At 42.8% G+C, this 19291-nt stretch overlaps 1 protein-coding gene across 5 annotated transcripts in view; it reads right to left on the reverse strand.

Annotated features, from left to right (window-relative positions):
* Nucleotides 1–19136, reverse strand: part of MTOR (mechanistic target of rapamycin kinase) — a 65822-nt gene extending 46686 nt beyond the window's left edge. The window contains exons 1-29 of one of the 5 annotated variants that reach the window (XM_083803131.1): nt 18983–19136; nt 17781–17943; nt 17296–17404; nt 16480–16542; nt 15758–15990; nt 15196–15396; nt 14297–14431; nt 13571–13846; nt 13155–13263; nt 12062–12248; nt 11744–11872; nt 10708–10952; nt 10333–10548; nt 9844–10049; nt 9189–9311; nt 8707–8796; nt 8511–8603; nt 8044–8178; nt 7528–7657; nt 7063–7313; nt 6163–6204; nt 5071–5157; nt 4313–4480; nt 3937–4049; nt 3435–3597; nt 3073–3165; nt 2213–2359; nt 1258–1400; nt 28–190 (exon numbers count right to left, since the gene is read on the reverse strand). In XM_083803131.1, the coding sequence (XP_083659257.1) occupies nt 28–190; nt 1258–1400; nt 2213–2359; nt 3073–3165; nt 3435–3597; nt 3937–4049; nt 4313–4480; nt 5071–5157; nt 6163–6204; nt 7063–7313; nt 7528–7657; nt 8044–8178; nt 8511–8603; nt 8707–8796; nt 9189–9311; nt 9844–10049; nt 10333–10548; nt 10708–10952; nt 11744–11872; nt 12062–12248; nt 13155–13263; nt 13571–13846; nt 14297–14431; nt 15196–15396; nt 15758–15990; nt 16480–16542; nt 17296–17404; nt 17781–17900 (4170 nt within the window). In that variant the 5' untranslated portion in view covers nt 17901–17943; nt 18983–19136. Of the gene's footprint in view, nt 1–27; nt 191–1257; nt 1401–2212; nt 2360–3072; nt 3166–3434; nt 3598–3936; nt 4050–4312; nt 4481–5070; nt 5158–6162; nt 6205–7062; nt 7314–7527; nt 7658–8043; nt 8179–8510; nt 8604–8706; nt 8797–9188; nt 9312–9843; nt 10050–10332; nt 10549–10707; nt 10953–11743; nt 11873–12061; nt 12249–13154; nt 13264–13570; nt 13847–14296; nt 14432–15195; nt 15397–15757; nt 15991–16479; nt 16543–17295; nt 17405–17780; nt 17944–18534; nt 18916–18982 lie in introns of those variants that run through there. The other 4 variants (XM_083803132.1, XM_083803134.1, XM_083803133.1 and 1 more) reach the window with 4 other exon arrangements.
* Nucleotides 19137–19291: the final 155 nt, after the last annotated feature.

A 19291-nucleotide genomic window follows, 5' to 3' on the forward strand; every position in this document is an offset into this window, starting at 1 on the left:
AAAAGAGTTGCCCGACAGCATCTCTACCTTGTCACTGTGCTCCATGAATTCTGCCAAGTTCAGCAGTGTCTGAGTAACCTCTGCGATGTCCTGAGAGGTCAGGGCCAATTCAATGCTTCGGATCAACTCATCCTGCTGGTCTTCATTCAGTTCAGACCAGCATGAAACAAAAGCAGCATTGAAAAGATCTCTGAAAAGGAAAACCAGAAGAGTGAGAGGGAGGGATTCATTATTAATGAAAAGGTATATTTGACAGTGGACTTGCCCGTTTACTCAGAAAGAAAAGCTACAAAATGCAAACATCTCTCTACCTGTAATACATAGTGGTTAGCTTTTATAAAAGCTAACTTTTGTACCAAATACTGCATTTTAAGAATACATAATAGGATGAGACACTATCATAGCACAATATTGTACTATCATATGCCAGCAAGTATTTTAGGTCAGAACACACTTTCCAGAGCAGCACTGAAAAGGATGATTGGTCATTTCTCTGGACACACATAGACACGCTTTCTGTGCTCACTAGAGGACTGCAATAGCTGGAGACTGCATTAGTGGCAAAGCTTGAGAAGAGAGGAGGAAGGGTGATGAAAAAACAGATACAGTTAGAGCCCTTGTCACTGCTAACACTCTGAAAAAATACTGTGAAATGGGTTTGAGATGCATTTGTAAGCATGCACTGAGGACACTAGCATTACTTCTGCCTACCTAGGAAGTGCTGACCTTTCATCACGCTGTCTCCTCTTCTATTTTGTAAGTGATAAAGCTTACATTAAGACAAAATTAAACCAGGGATGAACAGCAGTAGTCAGATTCTTATGCACTTAGATGACAAGCCTATGCCATCATGAAGAGATACACAAGCAACTCCTTACAGAAACATTAAGTTTCTCCAGATACTGGTTGCAAAAGAAATAAAGCCCAGCAGCTTATTCCCTTCAGAGGAATTTTTATCCACCCACAGCAGATCCTTGAAGCTATTTCATACTCTGCTGTTTTTCCAACTTTGCTTTTATGTGCCTTATGTTATTTCTCAACTAATATGAAGAATTCCACTGAAAGATTTCGTGCACATCATGGAGCTGCCAATTGTGAGGGCTGGAAATAAAATCAAGTTGCCAACTATTTGATTCGTCCCAAAGCAGGATCTAACCCTATTTATGGAACCCAACAGCTTTTAAGTAACTTTCTCCTTACGATCTCTGGCTTGCATCTGTAATTTCAAGTGATCTGAAAAACACATAAATACTCTACCGAGCCATAGGATTATATGCCTGAGCCAGGGCCCAGCATGAGCGCAAGGATGGTGAGGAGGAATCTTTGAGCAGCTCCAAACTCAGTCTTCTTAACCACTCTAACCAGTCATCTTTGGAGACTCTTCTTGCTGCTCCCCAGGCCTGAAGTACAAAGCAAGACAATTTAACTTCAAATGAAGCACAATCCAAAAGCAGAAGAAATCCATCACCAGGCAGAATTACTTCTTCATAGCTCCAAATCACATTTCTGAAATTCCCTTTTCAATTCCCTGAAATCCATTTACCTTGTCCAAATCATTTGCAGTTGGTCAGTCTCATTTCTAAGAAATCTTCCCTAAATGTATTCCTGTCATGACAAATATTTAACACGAATAATTCTTTCCCTACAAAAATACATCAAGAGATGAAACCATTGTTGAAAGATCAGCTTAAAAATACTTAATGCATTTAGAATTACATTTCTAAACCCAGCATTTTCAAACTAATCCATCCTGCTACTGCACTGACTGCTGCATACATTTACTGTTGAAAGTAGCTTAGCTATTAAGATCTACACTGGCTTGAAGAGAACATAACAAATACTAAGATATAAAAGAAATGGTTTAATAAAAAAAGGCAGGGGCTCTGAAATAGATGTCTCTAGAAGCTACAGATGATTCTTTGTAATCAAGGAAGCCTTGTTCGTACTTCCCATATAGAGAAAGTTTCAGGATTACTTCATGGTTGTTAATAGCTTGGCAATTCAACTGCTCCTATCTTTTACATCGCTTAGAACCTTCTGATTTTAAAGAGAGTCTCAGACACTACTTTGACCTTAGTTCTTGTCCACAACTAGCAACAGAAAAGAGATGTAAACAAATGTTGTTTAGATGCACTGGACAAACTCCTCAGTTGAGACACAATAGCTCTTCCCTTCAGTGACAAACTCCTGCTGTGCAGAGCTGAATTTCTACCTTCTGCAAGTTGATGGTGCTAACGTGTAGTTTCTTCATTGGACCTGTTTCCACTGGACCACTGGCCAAGGTTTCTCCCTGGTTGCTTCTTAACATCCGGTGCTGATAAATCAGTGGATCCTCCTCTTCATCAGCTAGAGTATAACCCTACAATAAAATGGTTTACAATGAAGATCACACCCACACACATAAAAGCAATTTTCTGCAAGCCAAATGGATGATAAAGTCAGTGCACTATCCAATCTTACAGCTCAATTTGTGATGCAAACAGCTGTGATTCATAATGATTATTACAGCTTATAAACCAGTGAACTCAAATGATAGCCCCTTTCCATTTAAGATAATAAGCATTAGGTCCTAGTATTAAAGGACAGAATGATACACCACCATGGAATAACATGCCTTAAAAATAAGCACTCTTTCCTATTTGTCTTTCTTCTAGGTCTGGGACAGCAACATGCTGCTTGTCCTACACTAATCAAATTACAAAGCAGCTACTGGGTTTTTGAAACGCGAGCCCTATTACAGAAAAGGAGACCTTGTTACCTTAGTATTAAACCCTGGCACTTGTGGAAACAGTACAGGAAATCCACATTTAAGAACAACCAAGAGAAAAACTAATGACACTGGTTACAAGCGCAAGTTCTTACCTAGAACTTGCGGTGATTTTTCTATAGGAAGTAACTGATACCAGTTGACAATTTTCCCAATGTAATCTGCAGTATAGCTCTATAAGGAGATTTTAACAAATACAGCAACAACTATTGTTCGTCTTATGAGTAACTTGAAGCGAAGCCTCTCTTCACTACAGCTACATCAGTTTCAACAAGAAAACATTCCCAAAGTATCCTTATGCTCACCTTTACAATCCTGCAGATAAGAACATCATAGCGTTGATGGTTAATTCTGTGTCGCACCAGAACTTTGTTCACCATCGGGATAAAAATCTGGTACTGTACAGGGGAATGCATCAAAAGCTAGTTACTCAGTCTCACCAAGAGCAGTAAAATTCTACCTTTGTTTGACTGATCTTATAATAAACCAATTCTGAAAGTCTGATTTCAGTAACTCCTGATTCCAGAACCAACTAAGAGAAGGAAAGCGTGTTCTCTTTAAAAATTCAGAATGAGCGTACTACAAACAATCAACTTTAAGTTCTTGATCTTTGGAACAAAGATATTTTCCTCCCCCTATATGCTTGCGAGCCTTAGAAGACTATTACCTTCTTTCCCAATTGAAATACCAAAGAGGAAAGTGTGTCCATTGCAGTTGTTCGTAGCTCTGGGCTCTGATCTAGTGTTCGCACAATGGGATGAATAATCCGTGAAGCATAATCAGTAAAATCCAGGGACTCTGTCAAGCGGTCCACTGTTTCTAGAGCAGCTCTAAAGTCAGAGCAGAAAAAAAGGAAGACTTCTAATCTCTCACAGTACAAGAGAAGCAGAATGTAAAAATATTGGTGATTCATGCTCAGACCTCCTAGCCATCAGCAGTAATAGCAAAAACATGTCACCAAAATCATTAATGCAGCTATCACTTGCAGGACAGCTTGCAAGTCGCAGAGACTAAAATTCTGACAGGTGAGATCCAGTAATAGTCTATACCCAAGAAAAGCTAATAACAGTGCTGTGATGTCCAACTGAGAAATCAGTGGGCAATCACGGAGGAACCTGAAAACCACAGGCAAAAAAAACCACCACATCTGCAAAGCCACTAACACTTACTTGCGAGCCACTACTGGGACATCTGGGGCATCAAATAGCTTTACAATGGGAGGTAGTAACAAATGAAGGTAGTCATCCAGGTTAGCTCCAAAGAGCTGGATTGCATTCAGTAGCTGGAGGGAAAAATGACCCAATGTGACCCAAAGTCAGGAAAGATGCATTCTAAATAAATCAGTATCTAGAGAAAACTTGCTTTGACCCTGCACCTTAAACAGACTACTGCCTGTATCATTTCACCCTAAACCATTGCTGAACTGCACCCCTCACCTGCTTTCAACATACTAGCAGTAGAAGTCCTTCTGGAATAAGGCACATAGCCTGCACCTGCCCTGGCAATACCCAAAATCAACCCAGCTGGCTGCAGCTTCCCACTCACCTTGACAGAGACAATACGACTCTGACTATTGTCATGCATGAAGACCCGTAACATGTGAGGAATGAGCTGAGGCAGATAGAGCTTGAACTCGCCTCCTAGAGCTACCACAATTTGCTCGATAAGTAGGATAATTGTGCTCTGTATGGAGTTGTTCATGACCCAGAAGTCCTACAGAAGAAAAAGAAACCAAAAAGAAATTAAGTAGTTCTCCTTCAGCTGAGCTGTACTAATTGCAAGAAAAGCAGATTGTAGGAGACAGTATCTAGTTAAACTCAAGCTTGCAGAGAGGGACTATACTTCTCTTATAGTTATATAAGTGGGTGGTTCTGGTTTGTTTTTAAAACATTTGGTGCCTCCAGTATGTTTAGATCTGATAAAAACAACCTCTAGGCAATAGATTTTTCCTAACCTCTAAGTGTTTGCAAACAGTACATGAAAATGAAGTGAAATGCCATCTATTTATGAACTCCAAACACCTCTTGTTAAAACTATGTTTTTTCAAGTCTTAAATACACAAAACCCAAGAACTTGAAAGAATTCAGGCACTAGTGGATTCTAGGAGCTGCTCTTATTGCCGTTACTCAAAATAATGTAAATTATTTTTCCAAAGACATGTTATTTCAAGATGCAATTATTGCTTCAAATAAATGGAATTTGCACTTAATATGAACTTAGGAAGTAATTGATGCATTTGACAATGACAGAAGCACTATCCACCTTTTCTGATAGTGAAACATTGGCTTAAAAATCATACTCACTCTCATGAGGGTGACAATTTCATCCATATAGGGCCGAATATGACTTCTCACAAAGGACACTAACATCCCTAGCTGCTGGAACAGGAACTGGAAGGAAAAAATGGGTAGTGATCAATGTAGCTATTTAAATTCTGGGTGAACTGTGTTTCATAAGCAAATTGCAAGCTCAGTTAACAAACAAACAGCATGCAAAGCTTCTGTGTGCTCAAAATTCGGGGCTAAATTCTTAGCAGCTTCAGCTCAGGGGTAATTTTATTATTATTTGTTTTAAACTTGTATTAAAAAATGATGAGCTCAAAGCCTTATACAGTCAAGCACACAAACATTTAGGTAAGCAAATTTAGAATGTGTCAGAATAGACTTGCAAGCACAAACTCCAAGACTTCTGCTACTACAGAGCTTTGTAATTCAGGTCTGAAGAATGCTTCCAAAAATTTAGCCTGTAGCCTTTTCCCGCTGCCTGTAAGCAAAACTGGAACACATTTTAAGATGCTCCTTCTGCACTCTTCCTCATCCCCACCAAGATGTATTGGTGAAAAGTTACTGGGAAAGAGAGTTTGGTCCTTTTCATGTTGCCAGATATATCATGATTTTTTTTGAAGGATGGTTGATACCATAAGAGAATTTTGACTGAGACAATTTTATCCATATATACTATGACAGTTTTGCAATTCCGTTTCCCCTAATACAATCTTAAACATTCACTCATGGCAATGAATTTATTTTTGAAATTTGTATGAAATAATGTGGGTAAAATCTCCTTGTCCATAAAATACATGTATATAGTCTTTTCCCTAGGAAAATAGGAATATCTAAATTATTATAATATTAAATTTCATTCCTTCATGCAGTATTTGAAGACTACAGTGACAAGATACAGTGAAAGTGGAGCTCAGAGAAGGATTACAGGGTTTTGTGAAAATTGAGTAAGAATTGAGTAAGATCAGCTTCTTTAGTGAGAGCAGTACACCTATATTTACCAAAAATGAACTCTGAGCTCCTGTACTGTGCTTTTTGTTGGTGTTGAGAGAGGATGCTTAAATACAGGACAAGGACCTGCCTCCTTTAGGCTTTAGTGTCACGTGTACCCACCTCAGCTCTTCTCCCCAGTACACTTTCACCATCTTCTTTTACCTGAAAATTTTTAAACAGAGTGTGCACAACTGCATAGCTTTCAAGCAAATGAGATCAGTCAGGTCTAGGACTTTCAACCCCAGGCACGAGAGGTCTTTCTTCCAATTTGAGTAGTAGTTCAGTCTGGGAGAAAACAGTGGTTCTATAGCAGGGTTGGGATTCTGCTAAGGGAACACCCATCCCACCTGTACAACACAGTAGCAATAATCAGTACAAACTGCCCTTTCCACCCCAGAGATTGTTTTCAGCAGCCTGAGAAAAAGGCTCAGCAAACAGCAACCATCTCTGGTTAGATGCAGATTAGGCCCATTCTTATCTTCACACAATTCTCATTTCCTTCTAAAACTGTAACTTAAGTGGGAAGGAAGAGAAAATGCTGCTGTGGAATCACCACCCACACTGCTCTGAATGTTAGCAGACTGTAGCAAATTCAATTTTCTTCCTCACAGATGAGTCAAAGTACATGGCTGCATCAGAAACTTAAAGAATCTCTCTCTGCTACATAATAACTATTTGCAACACTACATTAATGCAGAGATCACTGAAAGCTTTGGGAGCTGCACTAGCTGTTTTCCTGAAAAAGACTAGCTTGATGAAAAAAACAGGATCAGGTATTGTTCATCTAAGGATTATGCTCAGAAGCAACTGTTTTAATAAGCAGCAGAAAAATTGTTTCCACTGGATATTCTACCAAATGCTCGTAGGAGAGAAAAAGCAGAGCTGTACCTCACTTCTGCAGCATGCTTGACAGCAACACAAAGCACAGCAATACCCAAAGCCAGGTGCATTTGCTTTTAAAGGGATTCTTGTTTTAGGGAAGGGGAACAGGAGGGAAGGAGTGGTCCCTAGTACACTCACCTCTCGGATGGCACCATCACAAACCCTTATTACATTAAGGAACGTTGGCATGACCTGGGGCAGGAACTGCACACACTTCAGCCCAAGAGATTTGAAAATAAAGGTGATGGCCTGAACTACCATAGTGTGATGCTGGGACAAGGACTGATCTCGGAAAATTCTCATCAGTGCCACCATGGAGACAGCTGGATAGAATTCATCCAGAGGGAGGTTTCCCATGTTCACCAGCATCTCACTGGTACTGTAGTCCGCTAGGAGAAAGAAGGTAGTGTCACAAGCTACGTATTAAATGCTCTCCAATACCATTTCAGGAGCATCCAAGTATTAGGTGAAATATGTACACTAACAATGTGCTCAAAAGAAAAAACAAACAGGTAAATACATTAAAAATAAAGACCTGTTTGTAGATCACAAAGGTATTCACTTGAAAGAGAAGTGAAAACAGATGCCTCTCCAGATACTTACAAGAATCCTGGCTGGATTTGGACTCCGAGAGGCTGACAGCTGAAGCATCACGGGACTGATCAATCATGCCAATGTTCACTTTGTGTTTGTAGGGGTCCAAAGCACCCAGTAGCCCTAACACGCGAATAGCCTGACAAGAGAGAAACAAAAACAAAATTAATCAGAAATGCATCACTAATGCAGAAGTCAACACATGAATCCAGGTATTTGGAAAGGTGCTGAGGATTAGAGAAAAGACCTGGATATAAAAGGATTGCCTGGAGAAAGCACCTGTCCTTTCCATTCAACTGCTAGAGGCCATTTCACTGGCACGTTTTTACCCTTTTAGTTCTGCTTATTGTACTTCTATCAGCCACAATGATCTTTCACCTTTTTTTTATTCACTTTTTTTTTAAAATATATATATCATATTTTATACATATATATATATATATATATAAAAGAGGAATTTATTTGAAAGCTCTCTTGAAAGAGCTTTTAGAAACAGTTGTGAGACAGCTTTGTGTTCATTCATACCTCTCTACGGGTGCCCTGGTTCTGCTCAGTCTTCAGGAAGTTCAGAAGCACCTCCAGCAAAGTCGGGTACTTCCTGTACGGTTCCACCACATAACCAGTGCTAGCCACAAGCTGTCCCAGTGTCCAAAGAGCCACCTGGAATGATCAAACCCAGAGAAGAATAAATTCACTGGTCAAAACTAATATGTCATGCTGCAATCCACAGTCTGTGGTTTGAAAGCCTCTATAGCGAGTGTTTTTAATAAGTCAATAGTAAGGAAAGTGATAATCAACAATTTATTAGAGGGGGTGATTGATTTAATTGCCCTTATTCAGACTTACAATTCAAATGGGCACCAAGAGTGAGTCTAGGCATTCCAAAAATACTGCCTTGCCTTTTATCTTTCTTCTTTTCCTTCAGAAAGTAAATTTTGCAGCACTTCTCAAAAGAAGCACTGCAGTCCCTTGTCAAACTATCAAAAACTTACCTGTCTTTTAGCCAGCAAGGAGGAGTCCTGTAGCATATCCATAATTATAATGAAGAGTTCATCTACCCACTTCCTCATCTCCAGCCCACTGACCTATTGAAAACAACAGCAACAAAAAAACAAAGTTCTTCATCTAGCACTGCCAGAAGCTTGACAACTGGCAAGCGTGGTCAAGAGGTACCTACAGCAACCCTACCTGTGCAAGTTCCCCAATGGTAGCTAGGACATTGTTAATCACTCCTGGATTTGGATCTGGATCAGGATCTTTCAGTTTCACTATCAGTGCCTGGTAGGTGACAGAGGAACAGATTATAATATGTTGAGAAGACTTCTTGCTGTATATACAGTACCCAAAATGTTCTTTCCTTTTGTTTATGCCCAAAATCCCTCAGGGGCTGAACTTGATTATTTCAAGAGTAAATGAAAACTTGGTTTTACATACATTATGCAAATCCAGAATCAATTCAGGCTACATGTCTATATGTTAGGCTATACATGCATTACTGTAGGCAACATCCACACCAATCTGATTTTCTGTTGCTACAACGAAGCAGAACAGCAGCTTCTGACAAAGGCTGAGGGTCATGCATTCACTTGCTATATCACCTCACTCCAAAGTCACCAGAAAATGTGTGTCTGTGAGAGAGGGAGACAGAGAGGGATAGAGCCTGACTCTACCTTAAGGATAGGCTCCATATACGGACGAATGAGGCGTGGAGCGTTAGAAACCAGGTGACCCAGCATCCTGGCACTCTGCTCTTTAATCCTACCAACACCACTGTGTTCCAGCTCTGTTAGAATCTGTAGAAAAGACAATGGAAGCATAAGAAAGGGAAGATGAAAGGTAGGTAAAACCTCTTCGGATTTCCTCTTCTCCTGTCCTATGACAACAAAAGGAAAAAGCAATCTCAGCACTTGTAAATGGTGTTCTACATTTACGCTCCATCCAGTCGCTTATGTCTAAACGAAGCTAAAGTTAATCAACGTTAAATGGAATACATGGCTTCAGTACTGGTCTACTTGTATGAAGCAATGCCATCCATTCACCTAAAATCAGCACAGAACATTCTTCCTCAATACAGACTGTAAGCACTCTGGAAAGACGAATGTGGGTGAAATAGCGACTACTATCCTCTCCTTTTTAATACATCCCTAGAGCTTCAGTACATCTATCAAAAAGAAAGACTTGCTGAAACCTGCTAAGCTGGGTGATGAATATATCCACCCACTCTCCCCCCGCATTCACTACAGTTGGGTAGCCCAGTTCTTTAACACCATTTTAATCTCAGTTACCAAATACTCTATTCTCACTGCAGCCATCCCTCTGCATTACCTGGATTAACATCTTGCGCAGGAAAGGCATGACAAAAGCAGGGTTCATGCTGCTCAGGCGACCCACAGTACAGATGGCCAGCTCTCGGATTTCAAATACTTGATCATTCAGGGCCACAAAAAGAGCTTGCAAATTTTCCGCCTGGGCAAGGTGAGCATCAAATCGCTCATCCAGAGAAGCCAACACACAGAAACGTATATCAGGGTCTGCAAGAACGTATTTGTTATTCTTTAAATGACACAAACTCTTCTTATTATTGCCATTATTCACAACTGGCCTCAAACACTCTTTACAGCTTCAGAAAAATGCCGAGAGCTTCCCCAGCATGAGACACTACTACCTCAGTGTTTTACCCATGAGAAACAAGCTAGCTGCTTAAGTTAATGCCAAATACGGTCAAACCATACCACAACCATTATATCATCACCTGCTCATGTGCCAAAATGAACTTATGGTAGGAGAATCCTTTTCACTGAATCCCAAACTAACCTGGGTCTGTTATTCCAACCACAAGCAGTTTGCTGAGAACATCAGCCACAACCTGCACTGCTGTCTGACTGACCACATGGGCATGGCCACTGATCAAGTGGATGGAAGGCGTGAGCAAGCGAGAGCAAGTGCGGGCTGCTTCCATCCGTATCTCCTTGTGCTCACTGTTCAGGAAGTGGTCTGCACAATGCCGCACAAACTGAGTCAGCGAATGGCCTAGAAAGAAGAAGATGGGAATTTAACACAGGTTTACCCCTTGAATACTGGCCTTATAGGGAATAAGATTTTAAAGAGAATATTCTGAGTTATCCTGCTATTTGTACTCCAATGCAGTAATGTTTATTTCCCATACCCCATGCTCGTCTGCTTTCTTACCTTCAAACTCAAAGCTGCCCAGTGTACGCAGGGCAAGGGTGATACTACCCACATCACTGGCCTCTGGGATATTGGTGAGGCTGGGGGAGGCCAGCTGGTGAGCAAGGCCCTTTGGCATGCCTGGATGTCGCAGAGGCTTGTGCATTAGAACAAGGGAGAGCATTTTTAGCAGCCCATCCTGGATATCCTTCTTTAGCTGGGGGATCTGACGACTCAAGTCATACAGCACAGCTGTTAGAGCAGGACTGAAGGAAAGAAGCAGACAAAGTCATCAGAACAGAAACAATAAGAGGTGCATATTTCACCTTTTTCTTTATGCCTTTCCCCATCAGAAGATATTTGTGGGCATTCGCACATCACAGCAACACCTACTAGCAGAGCATAGGGGTCCTTGTATGAACTCAGGCACATGAACTGAGTTCTTGTATGAACTTGGTGAGCAAACCACTTGGACTGCAGCATACTTTACTACAAACTTAAGTGATTCCTCATACTTGTGCTTTTTAGACACAAAAGTAACTAAATTCAATTCCAGGTGGTAACATTAAACATCCATGTAGCACAGAGTTACTTAGATTTCTCCATACCCTCCCATATTGACATATTCATGAGCTAGATGTCCAATAAGAACTATCGGGCTGAACTCTGAAGGTGCAAACTCCGCTAGGTGCAAATATTCAGCATTCTCCTTCCCTGCCAATACGATACAGCAGGGATCTGCAGACCTTCAGAGGCTTTCTAGATTTTTGCAGGTTGTTGCCAAATGTGTTTGAATGGTAGGAAGTAAAGGAGATCGCTTTTGAATTTATTAGCGTTTTTTTCTTTTTAAAAAACTACTTTACACGGACACCAATGCTTTTAAGAAATTCAAAGGACTTGTAATGCTTTAAACATATTCTTCTGAAAGAGCAATACAGATGACTTAAAAGCAATAATCTTCATTCGCAGTCTGAACACTTTTGAGATCTCCTTCTGCATGGCCAACAATGCCATCCAGTGGCTAACAGAAAGACGTGCTCCTGTGCCTTGTATTTACCTCAGGCCCACCGCCAGCATAGGCTCCAGAAGCTCTTTGATGTCCTGCTGGATACTTGGTCCCATGGCTCGTGCCAGCATACTAATACAGGTGAAGACTGTAGCATCAACCTGCACAGACTTCTGCCTCCTGAAAAGGGACCACATAGAAGTTAAGAGAAGCTGCTGTTTTTTAAAACACTTTCTCATCCTACTTGTGTTATCAATCTTACAAAAATAGCTCTGATTTTAACATGGCAATTTCATTCCACATGACAAAAATTATACAAAAAGAACTGGTGTTTCAGTTTCTTCTCAAACCTAACCTTCAAATACTTACTTGTGGGCAAAGTCCTTTGGTGGAAGAGCTGCCTTTATTATTTCAAGGACTTTTGGCAAGTAAGCTTGAAACTCAGATCGCACAGCTACAGAAAGCAAACCCAAGGCTTGGAAGGCTGCTGTTCGCTCCTTCTCCTTCTTCACACAGCTGAGAACATGGTTCATAGTGTCTGGAAGATACTGATCAGCTGTCACCAAGAGAGAACAAAACAGATATTGGAGGTTTTTTAGGTTTATATAGTTGCACCAAATTTGCAACTAAGCCTTTACAAGTATAAAACCAGGGGACAGACACTGTGATATAAATTTGCTGACACCAGCAGTGGCAAACACACATTGCTATGATAGAATTTCTAAAGCCCACAAGGCTTTTTTTTTTTTTTAAATACATTTCACCAAAATGCCAAAATGAAAGAGTTACAAGAGAACGTTGCAGCAGGTATCCAAGACACCTCCTACAGATTCTATACAGGAACAAGAAACAAGCATCTTGTTATTCTAAATTTCCAATCAATCATTATAAAAAAGACAACAGAAACTTTCTCCAACCTACTTGGATCAGTTTAATGACAAGCCTCCAACTCAGAGGTTCTCCTAAACTTGCTTGAGAAATCAACTGAACTGCACTAAAGCAGCAGCTATTTCCCATTTTACCTTGAGATTTCCTGGCAGATGTAACAGAAAGAGGACAACAACTCTGCTGATATTAGGGCTATACTGATTGTGAGCAAGAGATTTTGAGCATAAGTTTGACATACTGAGGAAAGACAAAAATGAGGTTCTACTTCTTAGGGTACTGATTACAGAATTCAGAAAACAACTTTCAATCCGTTCTCTTAATCAGAGGAACATTTCGGCCTTAAAAAAACAAAACAAAACAAAAAAGCCCTGTCCTTCCACCACTTGCATGGGGGAATTTATCTGCTCATCTTCCAAGCACAATGTGCTTCCATTGTGCACATGTGCACATTGTGCTTCCAAGCACAATGTTTCTACTGCTGCATTGTCTGCACAAACTCATCTGGACAAAAGAGAGCTGGGTAACTTCCAGCCCAGTTTCAGCAACACTAACATCCAGCCATCTGTCTCCTCACCTGTGAATGCTGAAGGACGGAAAGCTGCCAACCGTGGTAGCAGATTGAGGACTGTCATCTGGATCAAAGAATTTTTGCTGGTTCTGCACTTGAGAACCCACTGGCACACCTGAAAGGACACAGACCGAGCTCTGAAGGATGGCTGTTGGTAGCAATGCATGACCATTTACTACCTAAGGCATTCCACTGACATTTGACTTCAGAGCCTATCAAGAAGACAGATAATCAAGACTGCTTCCAAAGAAATTAAACCATTGCTCTAACATACAGTGACACAACCAGAATATATACAATTAATGAGGTTTGATACCTCAATTCAGTATTAGGCAGTATTTGCTGCCTAATAAGGATACAGAGGTCAATTACATGACAAGAACCAGTGTTGTGAATTTTGGTAGACAACAATGAACACTTACCTGATCAAACTTCTCTTCCATTAGATCCCTGCAGCATCGACTTTCTACCAAGGTAGACTTTGCTGGTATAGGTGAAGTTGCGAAACCCATGATTCCTTGGTGGGCATTGTACCCCAGAAGACCAGCCAAAGCATTTGACTGAGAGGGCTGAAGAGACTGGAAGCTAGTGAACGGAGTGATGTGGCGAGGTTTGGTACTAAAGCCCATCAGGTCTTTGCAGTACTTGTCATGCACAAGCTGCTGCTGAGTGATCTCCTCCATCTCCTCTCTAAGGCGCTAGACAAAGCAGAAAAGCATGTTTGGTAGCCGACTAAAAGATGCGCAATCTAGTGCTACCTACGTTTCCTGAGCAGCATCCTTTACCACTGATATCCAAATGGCTGGAAAACAGCAACTAACCAAAATTCAGCAAAAACATTTAGGTATCTAACATGAAACAAGAGAAACTGCACTCTGCATAATTCTTTCCCGTTGTAATTAATTCAATTAATAACACTTTCCATCAGAGCTTGACACCTACACAGTCAAAACATGCTGCTGTTATTTCTCCAACACCCCTCAATTTGAAATAATCAGTGCTCTGAGTCCATGTTCAGATAACTTTACAGCCCAACAAGCCCATTTCAAACCCAGTGGATTATTTCCACAGATTGCTGAGCTGCTACCCGTTGTTAATCAATAAATTGGAGCCAAAAGGCATAGCCCTCCTCTTGTTCATTTGCTCACCTCTCCCTCCATACTGCTGATTCTCACTAGCTCATTGAGGATCAATAAGGCACCATGGATTCGGTCATCACGGTTCATTCCTTTCTCCTTGGCCAAAGTCTCATCAAAACCCTTCTCAGCCTCTTCATATGTATGCTTGGGGAAAAGGAAAAAAAAGGAAAAAAGCTCAATGATCATAACAGAGGCAAAGCCTGTGAAAATGGAGTAATACTGCCAGTCAAGAGTTTCTGACATCCAGTAATTTTCCAATAGCCACAAACCTCAACTGAACAAGAGGAGAATATAACACCACAAAATTCAGAATCACCTAGAAGTTGTGGACTCTGCTGCAGAGTATTTTGAACAGCATTAATCAAACAGCCAGCCAAGCCACGGTACAAACTTCATCAATATCTGTGTCGCATACTTGACCATGAGGAATCAAAGTTCACAACATCTGCCTGCACTTTCCAAACCTTAATTGATATTATGAAGCTTGAATCCACATGGAAATGGCAACAACGCTGAAGATCAGGCAAGGGAATCTTTACCTAATACAGTCAGTTTTGTTAGCGTAGAAAAAAACTTATCTGCTAGTAAGAGAAGATGACAATACATGGAAGACAGTGTGCCTGTAGAACTAGGTCAGACTCAACAGCTGAAGATGAGCTGCAGATAAAGCAATGGATTCTTGATAAAATTAATTTTCCTGATTGCTTTCAGAGTGGGCTAAGGGAACTACTCATTTTGTAAGCCATTAATGTTTCCAACCTTTTCCAGGGGAGGCAGTTTTCTGCTGACAAAGTGGATGTTTTCACACAAGTGAAGCAGGTTCTTAGCTTAACTCCTCTAAAAACTGGCACTTGATCATTTGCATTGCATTATGAAGAAGCTGTTTCACAATAAAGTTATTTTCTTACTCTGTACCACTGAGGCTTCTGCATCTCTTTTGGTTCCCGTTGAGTGGTGAGAATAAGGCAGGCTCTTAAGGCAGAAACAGCTCCCTCTCGAATGGCCTGTTTGGGATCCCACACAGCCACAAAAATATTGTCAAAGAATGGCTGCACTTGTTGGAAGAAGAAGGTAGGCACGCTGATTGCCAGCTCACGCAGGACAAGAACCTGGAGGTGGGGAGAGAAACAGTAACAATCTGTCAGGATGAGCATCCACAGACAAAGCTCATTTTCTAGAATGTAGCACCACTTATTTCAACTGTTAGTGTCTGCTGTATCCAGCTCCGTACTTTTACAGTTCATAGCGCAATGGCGTCTCGTTTAGTTAATGGGCATTTCTAAGGTAGAAGCGATGAAGAAGCACTGTATCTGCTACGAGAACGTCACAGATCCTTCGACTTGGACTGGCAGCCACTCTGTTTCCCAGTCAGAGCTTTTCCCCAGCTTTCCGAGGTCACTTCCTACCACTCTTAATCAAGCTTAACCATCCTGTTCAAAACAGGTGACAACAACAAAAAAGATGACTTACAGCCGCATGTCTTCGACCTTCATTCCTGTCAGCCCCCAGCCATTCCAGAGCTCGCTTCACCTCAAACTCCACGTACTCGGCTGTGAAGGTGTCACCAGCCATCGCAAGCCGCCCAATAGCTTTGGAGGCCATCTCCATTACAACAGGGTCATTGGATGGTAAAAGGTTCCTCAGGTAGTTTGCAAACCTGCCGATACGGGTGGCATTACCTCCTTCAACACCGATAAGGCTTGCTGTAGAGAAAGGGAGCAGTGCTGTAGGTTTTCCACAATAATCAGTGGGGCAGACAGTAGGTAATCCCTGATTGAGAGTTAGTATTCCCTATCCATTCCTTAAAGATTCCCATTAACGCTTCCTAAACTGCAAATCCACAGGAAAAAAAAAATAAATCAAGCAATAAGAGAAGGTCACCATTCTTTCGAGACTGAACTTGTTAAGTGGACAGGAAAACGCTTCAAGTAGCTTCATAGATTTTCCCCATTTTTAGTTTAAGAAAAAAAAAAGTCCACCCTGGGATCACAGACCCATTCCCAAAAGAAAGGCATCCATCCACATGCAACTACTATGGCTGGTCCGCCTCAGTAGAGTAGTCAAAGACTGAATGGACCAAGGAAACTGCTCTCCCCCATCAGCCCTAGAGGTTGTCTAACCAGGCTAGGGTGGAGGTACACTGGCAGGGGGCAGCACGGCAGAAGCTTGCGCTGCCGGTGCCTGGGTTGTACCTGCTCTGTAGATAAAGAGGCCATCAGTGTCCAGGGTTGTCAAGCCGGCACCTTTCAACAGCACTAAATTCACAGAAACAATTTTAAAGTGATACTGTCAGCTTAAAAGCAGATGTCAACAAAGATTTGTCTACCTAAGGGGCTTCCGCTGTCTTCAAACACGTCGGGATTGGATGATTATGTCTGTGAACCTAACCCATAGGCAACTCCTATTTGGTTGTTGAAGTAACTGCCACAAAACAAGCTACTTGCTCAGAAAACAGGTATTTATCCAAGCTGACTTCCCTAAGAGTCAAAACACAGGCAGCTCTGCCATATCACAGCAAAAGCACAACCAGAGCAATTGATGGAGCAGCTGACCAGAATCAAAGCAAAGCTATGCGAGCCCCTCCCAGGGATGGGAGCTGCTGTCACTGAACCAGGTAAATTTAAATAACAAGAATCCATCTGCTCAGGCAGAAGAGAGTTCAGCAAGTCAGCCCACTGTTATGCATATAAAATAAAGAGCACAAACTGTTCTCAGTTGAGCTCGAGAACAGAATTTTCATGTGATCAGCACTTGCATTTGATGCTTGACTCCCAGAAGAGCTCAGTGCCCATTAAGCACCAGGTTTTCAGCCACTCTCAGCACTCAGCAGCTCCCATGCTGACACTTACTGACAGATTTCAGAGCCCAGCAACTAGCACGCACCCGGCGTACTGAGCAGTCAGACGTAACACCCTGATTACAAAAGTTTATTCCTTCTGAAAATCTGTCCCAAGAGAATAGGCACGTGAAGAGAAAACTCACCAAAGGCATAAAGCACTTTTACTCACCAATAGCCAAAATGCCGCCCTTCCTTTCATTAGCATCAGAGCTAGAGACCAGCTCAAATATGTGATGGTTCAGCTGATCATAAAACCTGGTAGACTCCTCCTGGCTCATCTGTAGAAGAAAAAAATCCACATCAGCTGAAAGCATTCTGTCCCTCCTTGCCAGCCCCAAAACCTCCATAAAGACAATGCTTCCTAGGTTACTTAAATGATTGATTTAATTTCCTTGTATACATCACAAACACAAACAAGTTTCTCTTATTTGTGCCCTAGAGCCACTGAGTTTATTTATTCTGGTGCTTGACCACCCAGTCCACGTCACCAACTCGCTCAACTCTTCTAAATGCTGGGGCACAGGAGAGCTCTGTGCTATTCCCCATTTTCTTTTTAAGGCCAGTTTCCATATTCCAAAACGTCCATCCCCAAAGTACCCAGGCAGTGCCATACACTTATCTGATAGATGATGATAAATTATTTGCAGCACTCACTTCGCGAAGCTCCATGGTGACATAATGCTGCAGGTCCTTGGCAGCTTTCGCCCTCGTCTCTTCACTGCGACTCTTCAAGCCATTGGCAAATTGTTGAAGAATGGATACAGTGCCCGACATGATGGTGTTATACTGGGGCTCGGGGCATCAAGTCCTGTAAGTTCTTCAGAGACACACTTTGTTTTACTGCTTTTAGTTACTGAAATCTCTGCATTTCTTAACTCTACCCCTAATTGCCTGTTTCCAAAATACATACCCCAGTGCATGCAAGGATGCTGTCTCAGAAAAGCATTAAAAAATACAAGCAATGACTAGCTTCCTGAGGCACCACAACCCTGTGATAAGGCCTTATCATTACATAAGGCTGTGACACTCACCCCAGCCCCTTTGCTCCCTAGTTCCTCAAACACCACAACATGCTCCAGTGGGCCAGGTGCCCGACCCATGGTGCTCTAACTCCAAGCCAAGGGTCATGCAACAGCAGAAAAGATACCAAGGTAAAATTAAGTCTTACAGTTACTCTATAATAAGTAGGCACAACCATTCCCATGGGGATGCCGTTATCATATCTGACTCCTGCATGAACATTTTCAGCCAGGTTTCTCCACAACAACCCCAGTGCTCTACCCGCACAGGGAAGCCCCAGCCCTGGGCCTGACAAGCGCTTCATTCCCCAGGAGGTATTTAGAGAAGGGAAGCCTACTTATAGCAACACCGGTCACTGCAACAGGATGCTTACTGTTGCAACGCTCACCCAAACTTCCTCACGAGTGCTTCTTTACGTAAAGACCATTTTAAAGCTTTGAACCCCCGGTTTCCAGATTACATAAACGCCAGCTGCTCGCTTGACAGAAGAGCCCACAGCCCCACCGGGCCCCAAAACCTCACCCCCTTCCCCAAATATCCCCGGGGCGGCCATAAAATCCCACAGGGTGAAGGGGCCTCGGGGCTTCCCCGCGGCTGAGAGCCCGGCGGGGCTCCTGAGGGGGGCAGCGAGCGGCCGCGGCCCCGCCACCGCCACCCCGGGGGCTCCGTCCCTCGCTGAGGGCCGAGCCGGCGGGGGTCGGCACCGGGAACGGGGAGGCTGAGGGGGAGGCTGAGGGGCCGCTCGGCGCTGACAGGGCGCGGGGAGCCGGCCCGGCGGGCGCTGAGGGGACGGGGAAGGGGAAGCTCCTGAGGAGAAGCTCCGCTGCCGCACTCACCGCCTCCGCCCCGGCCGCCGCCGCTCCGGGCCCGTGCGTCCTCCCCTCCCCCGCGGCCGTCGGCCCGGCGGGTGGCTGCCGGCCAATGGGCTCGCGGGAAGGAGTTGACAGGCACCGCCCACGCCCAATAGAAGAGGAGGAAAAGGGAAGGGACGCCCCCCCCTCAGCCCCGCCCCTCCGCTCGAGGAACCGCAAGGAGAGACCGTCAGTGCCCGGCCAATCGTGAGGGCAGCTGGCTGTAACTGGCGGTGTGTCCAGCCAATAGAAAGGCCGGACGCGAGGGGCTGGTGAGGAGTCTAGGCGAAGGCC

Source organism: Anser anser (assembly GCF_964211835.1).
Source record: "Anser anser genome assembly, chromosome: 17".
Classification (NCBI taxonomy): Eukaryota; Metazoa; Chordata; class Aves; order Anseriformes; family Anatidae; genus Anser; species Anser anser.